At 38.2% G+C, this 24,185-nt stretch overlaps 1 protein-coding gene across 1 annotated transcript in view; it reads left to right on the top strand.

Annotated features, from left to right (window-relative positions):
- Positions 1-22,580, top strand: part of LOC145991187 (uncharacterized) — a 32,221-nt gene extending 9,641 nt beyond the window's left edge. Inside the window, exons 3-11 of the mRNA XM_083127062.1 lie at positions 598-703; positions 5,519-5,693; positions 6,460-6,765; positions 7,463-7,588; positions 11,686-11,781; positions 12,018-12,175; positions 15,727-15,900; positions 19,117-19,329; positions 20,260-22,580. Coding sequence (XP_082983188.1) covers positions 598-703; positions 5,519-5,693; positions 6,460-6,765; positions 7,463-7,588; positions 11,686-11,781; positions 12,018-12,175; positions 15,727-15,900; positions 19,117-19,329; positions 20,260-20,427 — 1,522 coding nt within the window. The 3' untranslated portion in view covers positions 20,428-22,580. The remainder of the gene's footprint in view (positions 1-597; positions 704-5,518; positions 5,694-6,459; positions 6,766-7,462; positions 7,589-11,685; positions 11,782-12,017; positions 12,176-15,726; positions 15,901-19,116; positions 19,330-20,259) is intronic.
- Positions 22,581-24,185: the final 1,605 nt, after the last annotated feature.

Raw genomic sequence — 24,185 nt, 5'->3', positions numbered from 1 at the left:
CTTCGCTCGCGGTACCTGCTTTTCTTGCAGTCTTCCGACCCGTAGCTAGGGAGTTGGTCCTGGGAGCCAAACAATCTGATTGAGAAAAATTGTAAAAGAGAATACCATGGTGTCCCATGAAATGTTTTGTGCTCTATTAAATCAATACTGTTTTCAACTTTCAAAAATTTGGATCGAAAAATTTTCTTGCTCACTTCGCTCGCAGTTTGCCAATTGCTGCTATAACAGTTTGGTTTGGAGGAAAACGAGCGCTCACATTTCAGAGACAATTTATATAATTTTTGCTGTTGGTTTGTTAAGAGGCAGATGAATAGATTACGTAATGTATTTAAATAATATGTTAATACCTCGCACACACGCACGCACATATATATCACATCAATGCAAAAAACTAAAACAGTGAGATAAAATGAGTTCTCACCCTGATATAAACTTTAGTAAGACACTGGCGCCTAGACCTGCAGATCTCTGTGGGTGTTGTATTGTCTCATCCATCCATCCTCATTGTTATGATTAGCCAAAACTGCAGAGAACCAACGTAAAATAAACTAAATCAAATCAATAAATAATAGACAAGTCATTTCATGGTCATTTCAGGTTAGCTCTAGAGCAAATTGGCAAGGAGAAGAACATCCCAGTGAAAAAGCCTCGTAGTGCCTCAGCCACGTCAAATGATTTCTACAGCACTGAAGTGGATATACAGGTAACAGCCATATCTTTCTACATTAGTTTTTAATGTTTCTCTGACTTTGACAAAAGTCCGGACAAAAAAAAATTGCCATAAAAGGCGTTCCTTCCAGCGTACTTGGCTCCATATGTCCATCTTGTGTAGTGTAGTTCTCTTCTCAATGTCCTTTCCAAAACTGTTTGGCAGTGACAGTCATCGATGGTTCGGAATAATTCCTGGCAACATTGAAACCAATCCGCAGCTACAAGATATCCAACATGGCAATGATCCATGTCGGTCATAAGTAGAGCCCGGAAGTTTGGCAAAATGCCTCTTTTTATCTACTGCATATATTGATAAAATTTTTCCTGATATACGTTTTTTATGTTGTTTCAAATGTTTTAGAAGCCTTTTCATTTTGCCTATTTTGCCTATTTGGGACCCCACTGCCTATTTTTAATTATAATGCCTTTTTTTGCCTTTTTCAATGAAATTTGAACATTTTTTTTAAAAAAAATGTGTAAATAAATTATTTTTCTCCCAAAATACGTTGTTGGCATTTATTTTTCTTCCGTTTATTATGTGAATAATTTTCGCCTTATTTAAGTAATATTGAACTCACGTATGTTTCAACATTGCTGAAGGAGAAAAGTGTGTTTTAAAAAAAATAGTTTTTCATGCTGAGTTAAGATATTGCCTTTCCATTAACATGCCCTTGTGAATGATTGACTGCTGAAAACCTGTTGCAGAACACCTGCACAATTACGTCATCACGTCCAGCATCCATGTCAGGAGGTTATTGACAAGAAACAGCACTAATGCCCAAGGGCCTTTGCATGGATTCCATAATCAAGTCCTCTATCTTTAGTTCTGCACTGTGGATGGAAAGGATCATGTAGTTGTCATCATGCCGAAATTTAGTGTGCTATTAAGTGATAAGTTACATGGTTACGTGCATGAATTTGGTGAAAGCACATTTTTGACAGATTGTACTATTCTTCTCTGCAAGATATGTGAAAAAACATTCAACCATGAGAAAAAATACTTTATATCTCAGCATGTGTCAACAGCAAAACATAAATCTGCAGCTGCCAAAAAGGTTGGACAGAAGAAGATATCCCTAATTTCAACAGTGGGCACTTCATCCAACAGGCAATCTCAGTTTTCTCTTGAACTGTGCAAAGCTTTCATGGAAGCAGGGATACCTTTCTGGAAAGTGGAAAACAAGTCACTGAGGAAATTCCTGGAGAAATACACTAAAGAAACGGTGCCGTCGGAATCTGCGCTGCGGAAAACATATTTAAGCATCTGCTATGAAGCAGCTCTGCAAAGAATTCGTGCTGAAGTTGGTGGAAAGAAGGTTTGGATTTAAACAGATGAAAGTACTGACACTATGGGATGCTGAATAGCCAACGTCATCATATGAGCTGTGGAACCAACATGCTGAGAATCCTCGTCATTTCTTCTCACGTCAGAACAACTAGAGAGAACCAATGGTTCGTCAGTTATTCTCAAATTCCCTACTTCTGCTCTGGCCAGATGGTGTACATCATGATGACATGTTACTTTTTATCAGTGATGCAGCTCCCTATATAAAGAAGGCTGCCATAGCATTGAAAATTCTCTTCCCGAACATGCTTCATATCACATGCGTAGCCCACGCAATGCACAGAATCGCCGAAAAGTTAAAGTGTTGCACCCAGAAGTGGACAGGTTGATTTCGAACACAAAGAAGATATTTCTGAGATCTCCCTCTCGAACCCGAACATTTCAGGAAGTTGCACCTGAGCTTAGTTTACCTCCGCAACCAGTCTTGACGAGATGGGGAACCTGGATATCAGCAGCTATATATTATGCTAACCACCTTGAAAAAATCAGTGAGGTGATCGATGCTCTTCCAGAAAATGAAGCGGCTTCAATTCGTGAAGTGAAAAAAACTCCTGTGCTATTCAGAACTGAAGAATGAACTGTCGTTTATTTTTGCACATTATGGTGCATTGCCAGAGACAATTACAAAGCTAGAAAAAAAGAGGTGAGACTCTTGTAGCATCCATGAAAATCTTCGAGGAATCTATGCAGCAGATGATGAAAGTGTCAGGAGAAAAGGGGTCAGCTGTTGTGGAAAAGTGCAAATGGGTAGTGAGTGCAAATGATGACTTGAAACAATTGAAAACAATTTGTGATATTCTAAAAGGCGAAAATGCTGTTATTGAAATGAGTCCAGCTACATTTGCTTGTTTTATGTATGCTTCATTAACATTTTGCCAGAAATTATAGATAAAAGTAAGTGACTTTCAAATGTGCCTTTTTCAGTTTATTTTGCCTTTTTTCCCATTTTTAGTGCCTATTTTCCACATTATAAATGCCATTTTGCCTGCCTATTTTAACGAAAATAAATGCCTGAACTTCCGGGCTCTAGTCATAAGCATTTTTCGACCACAGTTACGAAGCCGATTTGAGGTTTCTTGGGAGATGCACCACTCCATGCACACCCTCTGGACTGTCTACTCTGACACACCAACAAACTGGGCCACTTCATTCACTTTGTGTCCCTGTGCATGCCCAAACACAATGACACCTTCTTGCCACTCCATCACGTCTGATTTGCAACCCATTTCACAAACTGCATGCACAGGACTGAAGCTCATAATCTCTTGAGGTAACTGTTCAAGCCTTATCAAGAAGTCAACAAGCTGCGATTTTTTATTGCTTTCATTCAAGTAACACTGAATCAATTAAAGAAAATATTACAAGTATACCGAAAAGATTCTCTCGGGCTATCGACCAGCTGAGTTGTGGAAATTATTCCAAGCTTTCGAGAGCTAACGTAACTCTAATATAAAAACCATTCACAAACCACCTCCGAAGATCAGAAGCCTACTACGCAACCCCAAGGATGAGTTAGGACTCAAAACACCAGGAGTCTACCATATTCCCTGCAAATGCGGGGAAGCATACATTGGGCAAACAGGTAGGGCAATAGAACAGCGCTGTAAAGAACATCAAAGCTCCATCAAGTATTACCACCCTGAATAGTAGGGACTAGCAGAACATTCAATCAACGAGGGACGTAGACCAGATTTCAGCAACACAGAAATCATAGCCAAAACTTCAAACTACTGGGACTGCATCATCAAGGAAGAAATAGCCATTCATGAAGAAAATGAAACTTAATCACGACACGGGACTCGAACTGGACCCAGCTTGGTTAGTGTTAGTTAACCTGAAGCATGCACACAGCAGACTAGCCACCCCATTGGTCCGCCATCTTCACCAGGATCCCCCCTCCATATATACACCAGGTTGACGCTCAGAACTGCACTTCTGCCCCGAAGATGAGTGTGATGTTAGCTCTCGAAAGCTTGGAATCATTTCAACAACTCACCTGGTCGATAGCCAGAGAGAATCTTCTCGTCATTTGTCGCCAGGAAAGCTTAGCCCGAGAGAATCTTCTCGTCATTTGTCGCCAGGAAAGCTTCAAGTCTTACTTATTACAAGTATAATTTTATATATGACATTAGAAACTTCTAAGTGTTTTTCATTGTGCTGTTTGTGTGTTATTTTAGTGTTTTAGCAAATATAATTTTACATTTGGCACATGTAAGGATTCTAAACAGTGATGATCCAACATGCATATCATGTCTGCAATGTTTGATATTAAAAGAATAGACCTGCCTAATGTAAAATTGCATATTTTGACTTAAGTGCATTTCCCGAACAGCCTAGATATATTGCTCTGTGTGCTGAATGGTTTTTACAAGGTATCCAGCAGGTTGACCAATGCTTGTGAATGAATGTTGTGGGTGAAAAGTTATTGTGCACAAATTTAATACTGACAAATTAGGTTGTAGACTTTATCATGGTTGTTTCTGTTGTCACATTGTGCTGGTTTTAAATAATCATTGTTCCATATTTTTTTACTTGGACATCCAGGAACTTTAGGCATACTTACCTCCACCTTTTGTGGGAATTGGTAAATTTGGTATCTGTAAATGCCTAAGATCTAATTAAAATTTTGTCTCATGCTACATGACAACATCTTAATATTGAAAAGTGTACTCACCTTGGTGCTCTTATATTTGCCATATTCATGGATACATTTTGAAACAGGAGGCCTTACATGTTAAAGAATGAGACGTTAAAACTATTAAAAATAGGTATCTTTAGGAAGATTGGAAGGGTTGTAGTACTACATGTGAAAGATGAAGGATGAAGCCATGTGGTTTAACATGTACAAGTTGCACTTCCAGAGGAACCACATGTAGACAAATTTATTGTGAATAAAATATCAAGATTTTGGTACAAAAACTGGACATAATTTGGGATAAAAAGCTGTGTGTGTATATAAAATGGCATGTCAGTGTTGTAATGGTGAATAAAAACCTAAATTTGATTTCGAAACTATAATTATCACACAAAATTAAAATTTCACTTCTAATAACACCTGTATATATTTATTAGTATTAAGTTTATTACTGTGTAATGGAGTCCATTTTTGCTCCCCAAATATTTACCAGTAGAATTAATCAATTTTGCATAACTCTCAGCATAATTCAGACCTCAGAAGGTGTCACGTTGGTAAATATACCCTAAATTTCATGTTGAAGAGTTTATTTCACATTTTTGTAGTTCATTTCACATCATTTCATGACAAAACATGGTAGCAAAATGCACTTCACATTCTTCAAAAACATGAAAAAGTAGCATTACAGTGTGTTATTTCACATTTCATGTTTTCATCAAAAACTAAATATGCATGCCCCTAACCATATGCTGTAACCTTCATCTTTTAGTGCAGAACCAGTATTGTTGTTTTAGATTTAAGCCTCATAACTGCACTACTCATTTCAGGCTGATGCTGAAACACTTACGGGCGTCACAAAGAAGCAAACTCTGAAGCAATCGAGACGACTTCCATATTGGTTATGGTTCATCATTGCCAAATCATTGGGCATCAAATTACATCCGGACGACAGACCAGTTTTGGCAACTGTTTTATATGCTCTTACAGCGACTTCTGCCTTAGGTGAATTTTACTTATGTTTTATTTTTGCCTGTGTTCTTTAATTTGTTTTTCCCTCTGGTCATGAAGTTCAAGTTGTAGTGTAGTGGAAATGGGTGTCAGCCTCCGTGGTTTTAACCCCCCCCCCCTCCCTTTTTACAAGAGTTCAAACAACATGGGACTTCTGATATCGTAGCATGTTATGATTCCTCCACATATGCTTGTATGGTGCATAGTGACTGCATATAATACCATTAAGCACCGGCATATGCTTGTAGAGGGAGCTGATAAGCTACACCCTCCCCCCCCCCCCCGTGGCCCAAAAAAAATTCAAATGAAAATAGTAAAGAACCTACTTTACAATAACCCCCAATTACCAACTTTGTCTGGACAACTTTTAAAACTAAAAAGATAATGGTAATTAAAACAAAATATTTAATTGTGTATTCTGTCCTAGAACGTAGCTATGTAATATCCACCTTTAAAATCCCAGGCCTGTAAAAAAAATAATAACAGCAGCTAGTGCTGTTGTAAGATCAAGTATGAGTGAACCTTCCTACCTGCCTGAAAGATATTTTCTGCCTATGACTATGCCATGTCAACCTTTTTTCCAAGTCTTGTACTTAATCTCACATTCCTGAAGAAGGCTGTACTTAATCTCGCATTCCCGCAGAAAGATCAAGGTTGATTAAATAGTTAAGAGTAACAAAATAAACGTGCTTGTTGGGACATTTTCTTGGCTGTTTTTTTTTTATATTTTGTTTTAATATGCTCTTTTCTTCCCCCACAGGATTTTTTGCCACAAATATGTGGTACTCCGTGTACAATATAGTGTCGATTCGCACCAACGATGACATCCTAGATGGAACGGTGTCAATTCTCATTGTTGCCTTTTGGTGTGCCTTGGGTGTTTATGCCAACAAGTTAGCCTTCCGGCTCTTCAGTCATCAGAAGTTCTTGAGCATGCTGAGGCTTCATTCGAGAACGGTCATGAAGTTGAATGCTGCTTTTGTTGTCTTTTTCCTATGGACATCCTTTGCCGTTCTTCACAATGTTAGCACATACAATTATTGGCTAGGAGAACCATGTAGGACTGGTAAGTGAATAATATTCAGTAACCACTTTCATGATTATCATGCTGTCTGATATACTGTCTTCAGTATAGTCAGATACAGTAACTCCTTGAGTTAACGTAAGTAATGCATTCCGTAAACCTTTACGTAAGTCGAATTTGTAAATTGCTTAAGTGTAACTTCATAAGAAATGTATGTATATATATTATTTACAGAGTATTATTTTATAAATGAAACATCATGCAGCAGTATTTACTCGGATAAAAACTATAAAAGTATGAAAAATATATAAAAGAATATAAAAACAAACTGAAATCCACTTTTCAAATAAATAAAATGTCTTGTGACAGCTACGTACAGTTATTACGTAACTGCAATTTTATGTAAGTCAGGGGGTGGGGTTACTGTATACATTATTTTAACGATCTGTTTTGTATATGCAAGAGACAGTTACATGCATGCAAGTTTTCATATTGTAGGCAAGGAATTTACAGATTAAAGAACAACACACATAAAACATCATTTCTTGATTTGGTGTTGTGTTACACCAATTATCGTGGTACCTCATAGCATATTTCTAGAGTGTAGTGTTTCAGTGTTTAATATAAAATATCTGTGGAAAGATTTAAATGATTAATAGTGAATGAACACACTGCAGTACTAGGTCTTTTTAAAGTAATCTAACAGTCCATCTTTTCATATGCTGTTTTCTATTTACAGTTTCATTGCATACAGCTGTATGTTCTGTTCGTTATGGAAGTCAGGTTATATTTTCCATCTTCAGTTTGATTTGGAACATCCTTGTTGCTGTCGTCCTTATATCTGTTTGCCGAACGCATACTATAGGTAAGCATTCAATCAAGAGTAATTTGAGCCATGTTCCATAGCAGAATGGTTGGTAGGGATGTGACAAACCTGATTTCCAATCTGCAAATATTGGCCAAAATTGACATGTCAGTTTGGCAAAGATCCAATGTTTTCAATAATTTATTTCTTATATTTTAAAGTTTATTACAAGAGGCCATGACGAAGATGGAGGGATAACGTTGAGATGAACCTAAAGGAAATCAGTAAGGATGGAAAGGATTGGATTGACCTTTCCCAGGATAGGGACAGATGGAAGACTTGTGTTGCTGCAGCCGTAAACCTTTGGGTTTAAGATGGCTAGAGAGTTAGTTAGTTAGTAATACATGAGGACATATTGTTTTTATTTAATAAACTACAGTGTTGTATTTTTCAGCTATAAGGGAGTAACCCTTATACTAAGACTTTCAAGGACACCCAAATTTATAGTAATCATTTTTGGAATACTGAAAATTAGGGATGTGACGAATCTGAAAATTTACCGATGCCGATGTACTCACTGATAATTTTTGGAACCAATACCAATGCCGATATTTAACTGATTCCGAGCATGACAAAATAAATTTGCTATGTGCATTTCTATTGCATATCATATGTATTCTCAAGAGATACAAATGTACATTTGCATCTACAAAAAGTGGTTATGTGAACCTTTAAGAAGAACATAGATTTTCAAGAGATTTGACATTAGTACACAATCAGTTCTTTGAAATGCAAAATGAATTCCTGTACAGTGTACTTAATGTTGCAAATTTAATGCTGCCAGATTCAACTTCAGAAACACGAGTTTTGGAAGCACTTCTGGAAGTAACCTACTTCTGCTCTTATTGCAAATCTGTCCACCATCACTGAACACTCATTCACTGAATACTGATGCAACAAGTATGCCCGAGTATTTTCTCACCACTTGCTTCAGGTTTGGATTCTCATTTTTGAATTTCCAATACTACAACAGCGGATCCTAGTCATGTAGAATAGTTGGCTCAGCAATGTACTGTTCTATTTCTGATTTTGAGGTAGGTTGATCTTCTCAATGAGAGTTAGCAATAATTTTATTAGAAAAACTCTACAGTGATGAAGAATCATAACCAAATTTCCAATTAATCTTGCAAAACTATAATATAAAACTTATCAGAAGGCAAAACTAGTATAATCTGTGCCGGTTTAAATATCGGATTTTTGCCGATGCCGATATGTCAATTTCTGCTCATTTTCATACATCTGTAATCGGCTTCGGCACATCCCTACTGAAAATACTATTGCTATACTGATGTATATTGTTATTGGAATCAGTTTAAAAAAAAATGATGAGTATGTTGGATCTATAGATTTTCCGACTTCGTCATGTCGCTAATGACCATATTTTATCACATAGCCAGGTGTCCTGGATTTGAATCCTGGCTTAGGCATACATGTGTCATTGTGTTCTTACTAGTGCTGATATATACAGGGTGACTGGTAATTAGAAGTATTCCCTGAAAGGGGTTAAAATAGAGACAATTTGCAATAAATTTGACCATATGATACCCCGTCCGAAAATTAGTAGTTTTCGAGATAATCGAATTTCTTTTGTTTCTTTAAAAAATGACAATTTTCCATATAAAAAGATGAATTGAGAAAAAACTGCTCGTTGTATGGAACTTATTTCAGCATTTTCTGATAGCTAACAAGTAAGTGGTTCCTTGAAAAAAAAAAATTCCCAAATAACAATCACATGTAACTACCGGGTGGGTCTAAAGTTACAAGTGATGATAAAAAAATGCACTCTTAGTTTACTTGGCAACGTATTAATAACAAAAATGGTATGACACGAAGCGTACAAATTACTTAAATTACTTCCTTGTGACATCTGCTATCCAACAAGGTACAAATGTTGCTAACATTCACATTTGTGTACAAGAAATAATACTTCATTCATCTTTATGTGAATGGAATCAATGAATAAAACAATTAAAGAACATTACACGTTTTGCTCAAAGTGGGCACCTCCGTTACGAATGCAGGCACGCAGGTTTTTACGGACATTTCATCTCGTAACTCGTGTTGTGATGCTGTCTTTGATGTGTTGACCAGCTGTTAAGATCCTCTCTCCGAGTTCTTCTTGCGAGTTTACCGGTGTCTTATAAAATAAGTCTTACATGTGGCTACAAATGTAAAAGTCGCAAGGCATCAAATCGGGGGATCGAACCGGCCAGGGAATCGGGCTGCCTCGGCCAATCCATTTCTTTGGGTAATTTTCATCCAGACACTGTCGCACGCCCAGGCAGAAGTATGGATGGGCGTCATCAACAATCATTTGATCGAGCCATTTTTCCTGCCCAAAATCTTAAATGGCATCACTTATGAACATTTTTTGAGGAACGGGATGGCAATGTTGTTGGAGGATGTGCCTCTAGCTACAAGACGTGACATGATTTATCAGCATGATGACGGCCCAGCTCGATCCCCCGATCAATTTGACGCCTTGCGACTTTTACATTTGGAGCCACATGACAAGACACCGTTAAACTCGCAAGAAGAACTCTGGGAGAGGATCTTAACAGCTGGTCAACACATCAAGGACACCATCACAGCACGTGTTAAGTGACCAAATGTCCGTAAAAACCTGCGTGCCTGCATTCGTAACGGAGGTGCCCACTTTGAGCAAGACGTGTAATGTTCTTTAATTGTTTTGTTCATTTATTTCATTCACATGAAGATGAATGAAGTATTATTTCTTGTACACAAATATGAATGTTAGCAACATTTGTACCTTGTTGGATAGCGGATGACACAAGGAAGTAATTCAAATAATTTGTACGCTTCGTGGCATGCCATTTTTGTTATTAATACGTTGCCAAGTAAACTAAGAGTGCATTTTTTTTATCATCACTTGTAACTTTAGACCCACCCGGTACTTACATGTGATTGTTATTTGGGAAAAACGTTTTTTTCTACGAACCACTTATTTGTTAGCTATCAGAAAATGCTGAATTAAGTTCCATACAAGGAGCAGTTTTTTCTCAATTCATCTTTTTATGTGCAAAATTGTCATTTTTTAAAGAAACAAAATAAATTCGATTATCTCGAAAACTACCAATTTTCGGACGGGGTATCATATGGTCAAATTTATTGCAAATTGTCTCTACTTTAACCCCTTTCAGGGAATACATCTAATTACCAGTCACCCTGTATATATTCTCAAGGATAGTAAATAACAATACTTGAACATTTTAATGTGTTCATTGTAGGTGTACATACCAAAATTGAAGTGTTCAAATCAAACTACTATATCACTATAGCAGAGTTTTTTCTAAAAATTATTGATATCTTTACATAATCAGAATGTTAAAAGTGGCTCAAGTTAATTTGAAAATACAATTTTTTTCCCACACACTATTGGTGCAGAAACAATAACTATTGCAGTAAGACTTGAAGCTTTCCTGGTGACGAATGATGAAAAGATTATCTCGGGCTATCGACCAGGTGAGTTGTGGAAAAGATTCCAAGCTTTCAAGAGCTAACGTCACTCTCATCTTCAGGGTCACCTGGTTGATAGCCCGAGAGAATCTTTTCATCAATAACTATTGCATTCGTTTAATTGTAAGGGTTACCAGATCACTATGAGCAAAAAGTAAGTCTCCAAATGTAGCACCTAAGTGAAAATACGGTACATTTACAATATTGTTACATTTGCCAATAACAATACTATCATAACAAAAGTTTGTTGAGGCTGATTCATATCAATATCTGTATTTCGATAAACCATTGAGGAAATATTTGATTATTGAAATTGGCAAATACCCAATTCTGTATTACAATAATGCTGTGGCATATTTACACGCATATACTCGTATTCAAGGCACCATTGAATCCAAGGTGGACCTAAATGCTCCTTACATTCAAAGAAATACATTATATGTTGTCAGTCCCAAGCTTGATACACAAGGGGAGCTACTTGAAAACCATAAAACAGATTGACAGGACACCATGGACTGACCACATGTCCCCAATGAAAAGCTGTTGGGCAGACCTTGGGCCTCAATGGGCTATCTGCCACAATAAACTATACTGTACAATATCTTAATGGTCTCTTCTAGGAATTCGAAGATTTTGCCGGGAACTAGAACAGGATGCGATGACATACACGTCCTTCTACTGTAAACGCAGTACATCAAGCAAAGATATCTCAAATGGTAAGTTCCTGTTCATTATAATTTTGTTAATTTGTGTTTCCATAATTCTGTAGTTTAATAGTCGCAATGTTTATCTCGTTGTTCTTATTATTGTATTGGAAGAAGCAGCTAAATACATTAAGTAGACGGACAGTATTGTGAAGGTGGTTTGAAAATTGTTGTGAAATTTTCTTCTTTGTAGTTTCATGAATGGTTTTATCATGTGATGTGAAACCATTTTTTTTAATGACTTTCAGATTATGTGTGGATCGATGATTTTGATGACTTAGCAGAGGGAGATGAAATTGTTCCACCCCCGTCACAAGCTGAAAAGGAGATGTTCTGTATCTCACAAAAGAGACCCCAACATGCATTGAATGATACTGCTGCAAACAATGATGTGGATATAAATCAGGTATGCTTGTATTTACTTTTGTTGAAATGATCCACAACAAGGAAACATCTCAAGATAAAACTCAAAAGTTCTCAATGAGACATATATCTATACCCTGTCCCAGCTAACTTTAGAGCAGGGCCGTGCATATCGGCACAAGAGGAGATCTAGTTGTGAAAGTGCAGAGTTGCCAACTGTATGGTCCATTTGCCATGTGCGTTTGGTATTATCCTTTTCAAAAGTTTGCAATGCTTACAGGAAATCGGATAACTCCCGTCTCCCATTACGCAATCCCATTTGTCTACTGTTCATTAGTGGAGCCGTCTCACGTCATTACTTGCGTAGAGACTTGTTCTCGTTCACCTGGTCTACAGTAAGCTGGTACGGAGTTTAGAGACCTTAACTTTTCGCAAATGCTATAACACTGAAAAATGTGGATTGTTGAGAGAAATGGTTATGTATGTACAGTGAACATGTTCTAAACACATGCTTCATTAATTTGAAATCGTAAAATAATCCGAATTTGGCATAAAATTCAAAATGTGACCTTTTTTTTGACAAATTTGAACCCATTCTATGCTTCGAAAATTAAAAATACTGCCAAAATCCGACATTCTTGTGTTTTAGGTTTAAAAAATAAGCTATACCATATTTAAGCATGTATAACATGCACATTTTTCAAAATTTTATCCCAAACTATGAACATGTTTTACACGAAATGATTCCAACAGCTACATGAAACCATGTGTAAGTGGACATTTATTTTTCACCTTCTGTTGGGACATTTTCCATCATTAAACAGAACAATGGGGTTCTGGCAAGAGATCGAGTGCACACCTGTTTGCCACATGGGAGCCGTTATATCAGTATTCGTAATGCCAGAAACGTTTTGCACTACTGAGTGGAGTTGTGTGGTTTTGGCAATTGAATCCTCATGTACCATCGCACGGGAGCTGTAACATAGGCATTTTTGTTGCATGACAAATAATTGAAAATTACTTCCTCAAAAATCATTTTCAGTGCATGACACCGTCCTGAACAGCTATTGGCTGTACAACCCACAAATCAAAATACTGGTTTAGAAGTACAATGAAGATACAATATTAGGTGCATTTTTCAGAAAAATGTGCTGGAATAAAAAATGTGAATTTTGGGAAAACTAACACCAATGTTGGAAAAAAATAACCCAAATACTGTACCAGCTCCTTACCTATATCACTTGATTCATTTTTCAAAACTATGTATTTGATGTCAATATTTCAAACCCCTATCCAGTATAAAAGAAATTTTAAGCAAAAGCGGTATAATGCTAAAGCCACTTCCATACAAAACAATAAAGAGAATTAAGTTTCTCAATCATAGTGAAATAGTGGAGTGGTTAATTCAGTTGTACAATGCTAAAACTAGGGATGGCCAGATCCAGATCCTCGTGGATCCGAAATCCGGATCCGGTTGGTTCCGGATCATAAGGATCCTAAAATTTTTCAGATCTGGATCCGGCACTTTCGGATCCACATCCGGTACTTTTGGATCTGCATCTGGAATTTTCGGATCCGGATCCGTTTTGCCATCCCACATGCGCTTCTTTGGAAAGTAAGAATGTGCTTATAACATATTGTTACCTGCTAATATACATATATATATATAATATATATACACATAGTGTGTGTACGCGCGCGTGCACAATTTGTAATTAATTAATACACATACAAGGGAGGTCTAAGTCTCCCCCTCCGATTTCCTTGAAACTTGGCAGGTGTATAGAGGCCCCCCCCCCTCAAATGTCAAGATGAGGAGAAATTGAAGTGGGGATCTGACCCCGAAACCACGTAAATATGGCATAGGAAGAAACAGGGGGCATAGGGCCTCTCTACACACCTGTCAAATTTCATGGGAATCGGAGAGGGACACAGGGGTCAGATGATCCCCACGTCAATTTGTCCTCATCTTGACATTTGAGGCAGGTTTTGACCCCTAAAACAGTTTTTTAGCCGAAACAAAAAAAAACAACATGTATTTCTTCCTTCGGGCCCCTCTATACATCTGCCACGTTTCATGGAAATCGGAGGGGATCACAGCGGTCAGATCCTCACATCAATTTGTCCTCATCTTGACATTTGAGCGTGTTTTGCCCCCTAAAACCGTTTTTTAGCTGAAACAAAAAAACACGTAATTCTTCCTTTGGGCCCCACTATACTGCCAAGTTTCATGGAAATCGGAGGGGGACACTTAGATAACCTCCGTTGTTAGTCTTACACTTCGTAATTATTTAACACTGCATATATTATAATGTTTTATTTTAATATGTAAAACTGTAGAACAATTGTATAATTTTTGTATAACATATCTATCTTGTTATATGTGTTAAAGGTTTCATCCTGGAATGGAATGTCTCACATTTATGTGTGTTTTCATTTCCAATACATTCGAATGAATACATATTTGTTTCAATGGCATTTACAAATTCACCTCTGACATTTGTGCACGAGTGTGTTAGCCGATGCGTAGCACGAGAGTGTTAGCCGATGCGTAGCACGAGAGTGTTAGCCGATGCGTAGCAATTTATTTATTTTAGGAACAACACTTGAAAAAATTCTTGTAGGACTAACGAAATATTTCTTTGTAATCGAAGATCATAATACCTTTTAAGGTGTGGTAATATTATAATGGGATTGAGATACGAAACTCTCGGATCCGGATCCAAATCTGAAACTTTCGGATCTGGATCCAGATCAGGAACTTTCGGATCCAGATCAGGAACTTTTGGATCCGGATCCAGATCAGGAACTTTCGGATCCAGATCCAGATCCAGATCAGGAACTTTCAGATCCGGATCCAGATCCGAAACTTTCAGACCCAGATCCGTAACTTTTGGATCCGTTTGGCCATCCCTAATTCAAACCAGGTGTTACATTTTCCAATTATTTTTTTTCTGCATTGCAGCAAGATAATCCAACATTATTTTTAAGGTTATTGCAGGAAAGTTATATAGGCTATATGTGCATGCCTATAGTACTAGAGCAATGGTGGTCTACTCTCATTCCTTCTCTTCCTCTTTTCTCTCATTCTTCTATTCTTTATCTCTCTCTCCTAGTCGGTAGGACATCTGACTGCCATGTGGGCATCCCGGTTTCAAATTCCATTAGTGGAATGGTCGGAATTTTTCCAGCCTTGTCCCAGCATAAAGCAGCTCTGGGGCTCACCCAGCCTCAAATCAGTGGGCACCTGGTGACAACCCTGGAGGGTAAAGCTGGCCGGATCATGATGCTGATTACATCACCTTTAAAATGGCCGAGATCGAAAATATCCCCTAAATGTGCCTTTGTGGCATGGTGCTACATGCATGGGAACTTTACCTTTGTGCCTGTACCCTTCATAAGTTAGTTTGCTATGGTGATACATACAATATTGGTGCAATGTTAATCATAAGATGTACCGAAAAAGTTTTGATATGTATTCATATGTGATGGTATATTTCTTTTGTTAATTCAAACACAATTAGCTCATCAATTCATCTTTTATGTGCTTTCCTACACACACAAAGATTAATTGATTTGTTTCTTGTTTTACAGAGGGAGACAACAGCTAAAACTAATGTGGACTCAAGAAGCATAGCTGATGAAACAAACGTTTCAAATTCAATGACAGAAAGTTTACAAGCACAGGGAGGAAGCTCGCTTGCACTCAACAGTAAACCTGCAATTATGTCCAACAGCGACGTTCTCCAAAAGTATTGGGAAATCATGGTTTGTTTAATTTTATTTTAATATTAATTTTAAAAATATTTCTGACATAGAAGGAGAAGGAGCGTTATGAAAATAACACTAGTGGCTATGTTTCACAAATTGTTCAAAATCATGAAAAAAATTCAGGCTGTTGTATATTATGTTAGTATGAATTTTTCTCATATTTTTAACCATGGCTGAACTGATATTGATACACTTCCTGATTCTTACCAATTCTAATGCTTGAAAAAAAAATTGACTGTTGTTGGCATGAAATAATGCCAAAGAGATTCGAACTTCCAACCATTCTGCCTCTCAAAGGCATTTATAAGAAACTGCCTCTTTTAGTGTTGGGTATCACAATGTGGAAAAAATATCGTATTGTATCGTCTGTGATGATATTTTCTCATATCGTCCATTTTTAGCCTCTTTCTAAATCATTGAAGTCCCTTTGTCACATACATACAATAATCAAGGAGGAGATTGAACCATTCATAGAACATTCACAATGTTATATCAGACTAGCTGATTACCTGGCATTGCCCGGGTATTGTTTTATCCCAATCTTCTATTAGACAGGAAAATAATTAATTCTAACTATAGTGCAAAATGAACTTGGAGTTGAACGGCATTGGGAGTGCCACAACTCATCTTAGCGACCCCGTAAACTATGGATTCCACACTAATATCGGTCGTTTTCGATTATTTTTACACGTCACTCCCTTCCCACCCCAATCCTACCGGTGCCAGGATGTCTTGGAGTTGAATGGCATTGGGAATGTCACTATTCATCGTAGCGACCCCGAAAATTACGGATTCCACACTAATATCGGTCGTTTTCGATTATTTTTATATGTCACCCCCTACCCTAAGGGTACCAGCTTGTATTGGAGTTGAACGGCATTGGGAGTGTCACTATTCATCTTAGCGACCACATAAACTATGGATTCCGCACTAATATCGGTAATTTTTGCAACACAGTCATATCAGCCTGAATGTTAGATAACCCGAGAAACACTATTGTTGTGCGGGATTGCATAGAGTGACGGATGTCTGTCTGTGCAGAATTTAATATCGGTCGTTTTGGATTATTTTTACATGTAACCCCTTCCCACCCCACCCCTAGGGGTGTCTTACCCCCCAAAATATTATTTCCAGATTGCAAGTGATACGTGTACCAGGTTTGGTTGAAGTTGCTCCAGACGTTCGAGAGTTATGCGGAACAAACAAACATACACACCCACACACACACACACATCCATTTTTATATACAGGGTTTTCATAAATCATTGTCGGGGTTACAAACAAGCACTGTATTTTACGTAATAAGGATAGATACATGCAATTTTTTGCAAAATGTTAGAAATCTCACCAATATTTTATGACAAAGTCACAAATGTTCCATGTGCTCGCCTCGCGATATCCTGCAGATATCTAAGTGATAGTCCATTTCCTGCCACACTCGGGATAGCATATCACGTGTAACACTGTTGATGGAATTCGTTATGCGTGTTTTCAGTTCCTCAATGGTAGTGGGCAATGGAGGATAGTAAACTGTATATTTTACGTATCCCCAGAGAAAAAAATTGCAAGGAGAAAGGTCAGGGGAACGAGGCGGCCATGATAAAAGGCTTTCATCCTCATCACTCCCGTGCCCAATCCAACGTTGTGGTAATTTTCTGTTGAGCAATGATCGCACTTCACAGTGAAAGTGAAGTGGGGCTCCATCCAATTGCATGATGAAGGTGTTAGAATCTTCTTCCACTTGAGGAAATAGCCACTCATTCAACATATCCAGGAATGTCAATCCCGTAACCATTTTGTCCATGAAGAAGAATGGACTGTACACCTTTTCTTGTGGCACAGCACAAAAAACATTCACTTTAGGCGAGTCCTGAACAAACTCAACAAACTGATGAGGATTTTCCGTTCCCCATATGTGCACATTGTGTGTGTTTACTTCGCCTCGTCAGTGGAAACGAAATTCTCGATGAAATTGTCATCGTCAGCCATGAGATTTTGCATATTGCTGGCGAATGTTTCCCGTACACGACGGTCGTTATGTGTTAGCTTTTGATGCAGACTTAGGCGGTATAGTTTCATGTTTAGCTATTTTCCTAGAACACTCCATAATGTTGTCTTCGGAATGTTTAGTTCCTTGGATCCAGCAGGAATCGATTTCTTTGGGTTCCGTAGATAGGTTTCACGAACTCGCTCCACATCATGATCCGACACTGATGGTCGACCACTGCTTTTGCTTCTGCAAATGCAACCTTTTTCTTTGAACTGTGCATACCACCTTCTAATTGAATTGTCTGACGGTGCATCTTTCCGATATCATGCACGAAAATGCCGTTACACAACTGTAACGGACCTCGTTGCATGATATTCAAGGACACAGAATGCCTTCTCACTAGTAATATCAGCCTCCCTGATGGCGCAGTGGTAGCGTCGTCGCCTTGTAATCAAGGGGTCCCGGGTTCGATACCCGGTGGAGGCACCAGTGGTTCGGATCCCACTTTAAACTGTAGGTCCAGTCCCGATTAGCCTTACTGTGCATAAAGTGGACTTAAAACAACATATCAATCAATCAATCACTAGTAATATCCGCCATCCTGGAAAACTGCCACCTTGTGGCAGAATCGGGAAACAGAGGTCTATGAAACAAATAAGGAACAAAACTTGTTGAGTGCATTTGTGTTCACCGTGTCATTCACCCAGATCGATTACAACAATGAGGAAACGGGGTGTAAGGGGATGACCTTCCACATAGGCACCCAAAAGTCAATCTCACTTCCACATAGTACACCCTGGACTGCATTTTGCAGACAAACGAGGCTCTGGCGACTGGCACCATGGCCAGTATAATTTTGTGTGTTATGTTTTTTGTCCGTATGTGTGCCGAGAGCCCGTTTACTGCCTCAGCTTTTAACGGAAGTCAGAATATTTTAGGATTTTATTTATGCAACACTAGAGTTGTTATTTGTAACGATAAGGGGCTGGACCCCTCATAATGTGATGGGTGCAAAATAGCCTAAGTTCTGATGCACCCAAAATTTTAAATTCAAATTCAAACGAGGAGGAAGCCCTGACAATTATTTACGAAAACCCGGTATGTATAGAAGAGATTGATAGATATCATTTATCAGTATGGGTACATTTTTACTGGTATTTGCAAAATGTCTCATACTGTCTATCCCTGGTTTACACATAAAATAAGATTTTGTTGTTTTCCAGGTGAGGCTTCGAGTATCGTCAATAGCTCTACAGAGATGGATGGTTTCTGTTTCATCTCTCACAGTAGTGTGGGCCACAGTTAACTTAGTTCATTGGCTGTCTCACACACCACACGTGACGGAAGTTCTTAACTTCCTGGCACCTTTACTTTTGTTACCCATGCTTTGTTCTGCATATGCCGAGGTCAACAATGAAGGTGTACAAGTGTTAAGGGTGAGTTTCTCAGATTGGTGTTGTATATTAACACCAATGGTGTTCAGGTAAACATTGTATGACCAACAGGGAGGCTCTATGGCCAAACACGTTAAGTAGTGTACTTTTGATTTTTCCAGCCTCTCCGATGGCATAGTGGTAATGTCATCGCTTGCAATCAAGGGCGCCCGGTAGAGGCACATTGCACTGTAAAAACTGTAGGTTCAGTCCCAATTAGCGTATCTGCACATAAAGTGGACTTAAAGTAACAATTTAAACAAATTTTGATTTCTCTACTGGAGTACAGTGATTCATATCCCAGCATGGATATGAGTGTTCTTTGCGAGTGTCCCTTCATCAGTTTCATCATGTCATCACTCATTCTTATTGTCGCAGTTAGCCAAAAGTGGCAGAAAAGTGACAATAAAAGACAAAAGGGGCCTCGCCAATAGCATGGTGGTAACGTCGCCTTGTAATCAAGGTGTCCCAGGTTTGTTTTTTTGGTAAAGGCACATAGTGGTTCAGAAACCACTTTAAACTGTAGCTTCAGTCCCAATTAACCTATATGGGCATAAAGTTGGCTTGAAAAAAAAAACAAAGGAAATAACCAATTTTAGGGGTTCCCACTGGAAAGCGAACCCAGAACTGCTTGCTCCAAAGACAAGAATGCTAACCATTTAGCAGGAACCCTTATTGTTTACAATATAAAATTGTTATTGAGAGAATTGCGTTAAATTTTGTTGCTGACAATTTTGTGGATTGGGATAGATTAATCAGTACTTCATTAACAGCTGACAATATCATGAATATGCTATTTTTATATTTTTATGAATATAAATGTATAATTTATGTACTCTAATTTTGTTAAATAAATTTATAATATGCATTTACTCAGTTCTATTTATCGCTAATTATGAGCTCAAGTTACAAGCATTCTCTTTTAATTCGCAGTGCATTTGTCCTCTTGACGAAAGACTTATCATGCTACATTATCTGCAGAAAGTGCCTCTACAGTTGACGGTGTTTAACCATGCAGTTTCGTATGCAACAATTGGGACAGCAGCACTCGGTCTCTTATTGGCCCTGGCATCGAAGATTCTACTTCAAGAAATATCATGAGCGAGCAAAATGAATTATCCATCGTATGGTAGCAAGTATATGTATTTGTTTTAATTCAGATTGTTACATTTAAGCAACTTATTTTTGCCATCTTTTTTTACACATAGAACCGCGACATGGTAAAGCACAAGGTATTTACCTTGTAATGCAAATGCAGAATATCACCAGTATTTTGTTGAGGTATTACTATACATTTGTATTGTGAATTTCAAACTAGTAACTTTCGAATTATTCACAACCCTTGCTTTTTTTTAGTTGTTCTGAAGTAGCAAAGCATTTTTTTTAAAGTAATGCTTTTCAGAAATATTTGCATTATTAATGATGTGATTGTAGAAGTGCAGTTAGGCTTCACATTATGCTTGCATTATAATCTTCAGCTATGAATTAGTTGATCACCAAATACTATAGAAAGGTTGTACATATGGTCATTTCTGTTTGAATGCACTTCACACTCAGAAACTGAACTTCAGCATATTGAAGACCAAGTTTTTGGAGGTCCCAGGAAAAAAAATGTTATCAAAGTGTGTGTGTGTGATCCCAAGTAACTGCTTTACTTAGAATTTATTTCAGTTCTTTCATTAAAATGTTTTTTGTATTGTATCTATTGACATACTCTTTTCTTTCCATTTAGTATAAACTTTCACTGCCAGCAATGATTTTCCAAACCTGTAATGGTCTAAGGATGCAGTTTACACTGTACAGTGGGATCTATGAGTATTACTGTGCAAATCTTCCATCACCATGTTCGTGCACTTTATTTGACCCAATAAGAACTTCAAGAAAACTCAAAACAAGCTGTTGACAACTTCCGCACCAGCATACATAGGAGTCCATCGCTTAAAAACACATAGGATGTAAGAGATATATTAATGAAAATAGTCATGGACAATTTGCACGGTAATACTCATGGATCCCACTGTACATGCTGTTCAATATTAGCCAGCAGTATGTTGACCAAAAAATTGTTTGAATCACCTACAAAGTTACTTTGGGAAATAAAAATTAAGCTTTAGTCACAAAATCAATATATAAATAAATTATGTTTTTCCACAAGTTTAAGCCGGCTCCTGTGGCAGAGTGGTTAGCACATCGTGCTACAATGCCAGCTTTGCCAGGTTCGAATCCCAGCCTGTGCATGGATGTTTGTGAGTGTCCATTCATCAATTTCATCAGGTCATCACTCATCCGCATCTTCGCAAATTAGCCAAAAGTGGCACAAAAAGCGAAGTAAAATAAAGCAAACCAATGAATTCACAAGTTTAATATCAGCATAAGGCCCTCTTTGTACTTTTTCTTAATAAAGTAACGTGAGTGCAATGAAGTGAAATGAACCTTCGGGTGCAAGCTTTCATTCTTATGTAAATATATAAACTTGAAAACAATACAGTATTATGTCTGTGATAATTTATATGGTTCTCGCAAACTTGCCTTAAAAAAGAGCACACATATTTTGTTAACTTCAGCATCTTTGAGATGTGTATTGTTTCCTGTTATGTTATTCATCTTATACATCAGAAATTCATGTGTGTGATTTCATTGGGGATGATCTGTAGGGGTTAGAAAATGTTAAGATTCTGGTGACATTCTTTAGCTTTTTATGACATCCGTAACCCCTTAATTTTTCATCAATGTATGTTTGCATAGAAAATGTAATTTTAGAATTCCTGAATTGCATTTGCATCATAATGTGTATGACAGTAGCTTACTAACGGTATTGAAGATTGAAATTAAAACATAGTTATTTGTATAACTACTGGAGAAATTACAGAAATATGTAAGCATATCAGTGTACTAGGGATGATCAAAAAGAAAGAATACAAAGTCTGTAAATTCCAATAGATATTTATTAGATGAATACAAACAGACTCATGTGAAAGTATACTTCAAACACTACTTGTCAACATAGTCTCCCAAGCCCTTACTTCGTGCTCGGCAATATTATGCAAGTGAAAGTGGCATCCTTTGAGATGCTTCTTCAAAAGAGAAAAATGATGGAGCAAGGTCCAGGTGGTATGGTGGATGTTGGAACACATACCACCCAAAACCCACCAGGGTGTCACGTGTGTTGTGATGACCAATTTCTTCTCTTCCCTCTGTGAACAGTCTACACCATTTGGCCACATTATTGCAACTCGTTACTGATTCACCATAGCCAGTAACCCTGTATTCTTACTTTATGATCATCCCTCATATGTAAAACTCTAGATGTGTAGTTGTTCTGCTGAATAGTGCACATCAAGTTGGGAAAGTAACTAATAATTTCAATTAGTAATGTAACATTCCATGTAAGTACAGTCCAAGCTATACGGTCTTCATATTGTCATTGTAAATGTAATATTTTTAACATACACCAAAGCACAACATGTGCTTAATAACATTCATGTGATATTTATTGATCTGCTTTATGGAGGAATGTAACATGTACAAGCTCTCAGTTGTAAATCAAGATTGTAGAATGCAGTTACATTCTAACTCAAATTTGGAATTTAATGTATTTTGTACGTGCCTTTTCTTAACTAACTATATTTTTATATTAAAAAGTGAAAGAGGAGAGAGGAAACACTCACCGGACAAAGAAAAAATTCAAATTTTCGTGATGGTGTATCACATCTTCAGGAGTAGAGAGACGTTGTATAACTAAGTGACTAGAGGGAAGAGTAAGCATGACCTGCAGTGTTGCCAGGTCCCGAAGAAAAAAAAAGGTTGACAGTACCACAAAAAAAATGGTTCTTTCGCCTGGCTTGTCGAAAACTGTGAGTGGTGGTGGGGGGGGGGGGTTGGTTGGGAAAAGGTGGTGGTGAGGGTGAGGATAGGGGATGAGGGGCATTACTGGGTGGCCTTGTTCAGGCCTGGAGGTGTGGTTGCATTCATGGTCGATATGTAGGCCCTCTCCCATCTTCTACGTATTGAGGTGTTGGTGGATTGGGGCAACGATTGGACGATCGCTACCTGGAAGCAGTCATTAAAAGGAGTATTGTGGTGATTGGTGTGAGTGGCAACAGCAAAGTCCAGGTTTTGGGTAGAGGAGCGGTGGTTGTTGATGCGGAGGTTCAGGGCTGTGGATGTTTCCCCCAGGTAGAAGCTCCCACAGATGTTGCACGTGAGGATATAAATTAGGTTAGAGCTGTTGCAGGTTCCTTTGGGGTAGAGGGTGAATTTGACGGTGGCAGTGTGGATCTGGAGGGGTGGGGGAAGTGACAAATATGGGGCAGGTTTTGCACCTTGGGCGGTTGCATTTGTGGGCAGGTGCGAGTTGATTGTGAGTAGGTGAATTGTGGTGGACCAGGATGTTTTGGAGATTGGGAGGGCGTTTGAAGACAACTCTGGGCTTGTCTGGGAAGATATTTCTGGTGTCAGGATCACTGTGCAGTATAGGAGGGAATGTAGAGTCCACAAATGCAACCGCCCAAGGTGCAAAACCTGCCCCATATTTGTCACTTCCCGCACCCTCCAGATCCACACTGCCACCGGCAAATTCACCCTCTCCCCCAAAGGAACCTGCAACAGCTCAAACCTAATTTATATCCTCACGTGCAACATCTGTGGGAGCTTCTACCTGGGGGAAACATCCACAGCCCTGAACCTCCGCATCAACAACCACAGCTCCTCTACCCAAAACCTGGACTTTGCTGTTGCCACTCACACCAATCACCACAATATTCCTTTTAATGACTGCTTCCAGGTAGCGATCGTCCAATCGTTGCCCCAATCCACCAACACCTCAATACGTAGAAGATGGGAGAGGGCCTACATATCGA

This window comes from Lepisma saccharinum, chromosome 8 (assembly GCF_977018435.1).
Source record: "Lepisma saccharinum chromosome 8, izLepSacc3.1, whole genome shotgun sequence".
Taxonomy (NCBI): domain Eukaryota; kingdom Metazoa; phylum Arthropoda; class Insecta; order Zygentoma; family Lepismatidae; genus Lepisma; species Lepisma saccharinum.
Note: the sequence above shows the minus strand (reverse complement) of the source record. Positions and strands in the feature narration are given on the sequence as shown.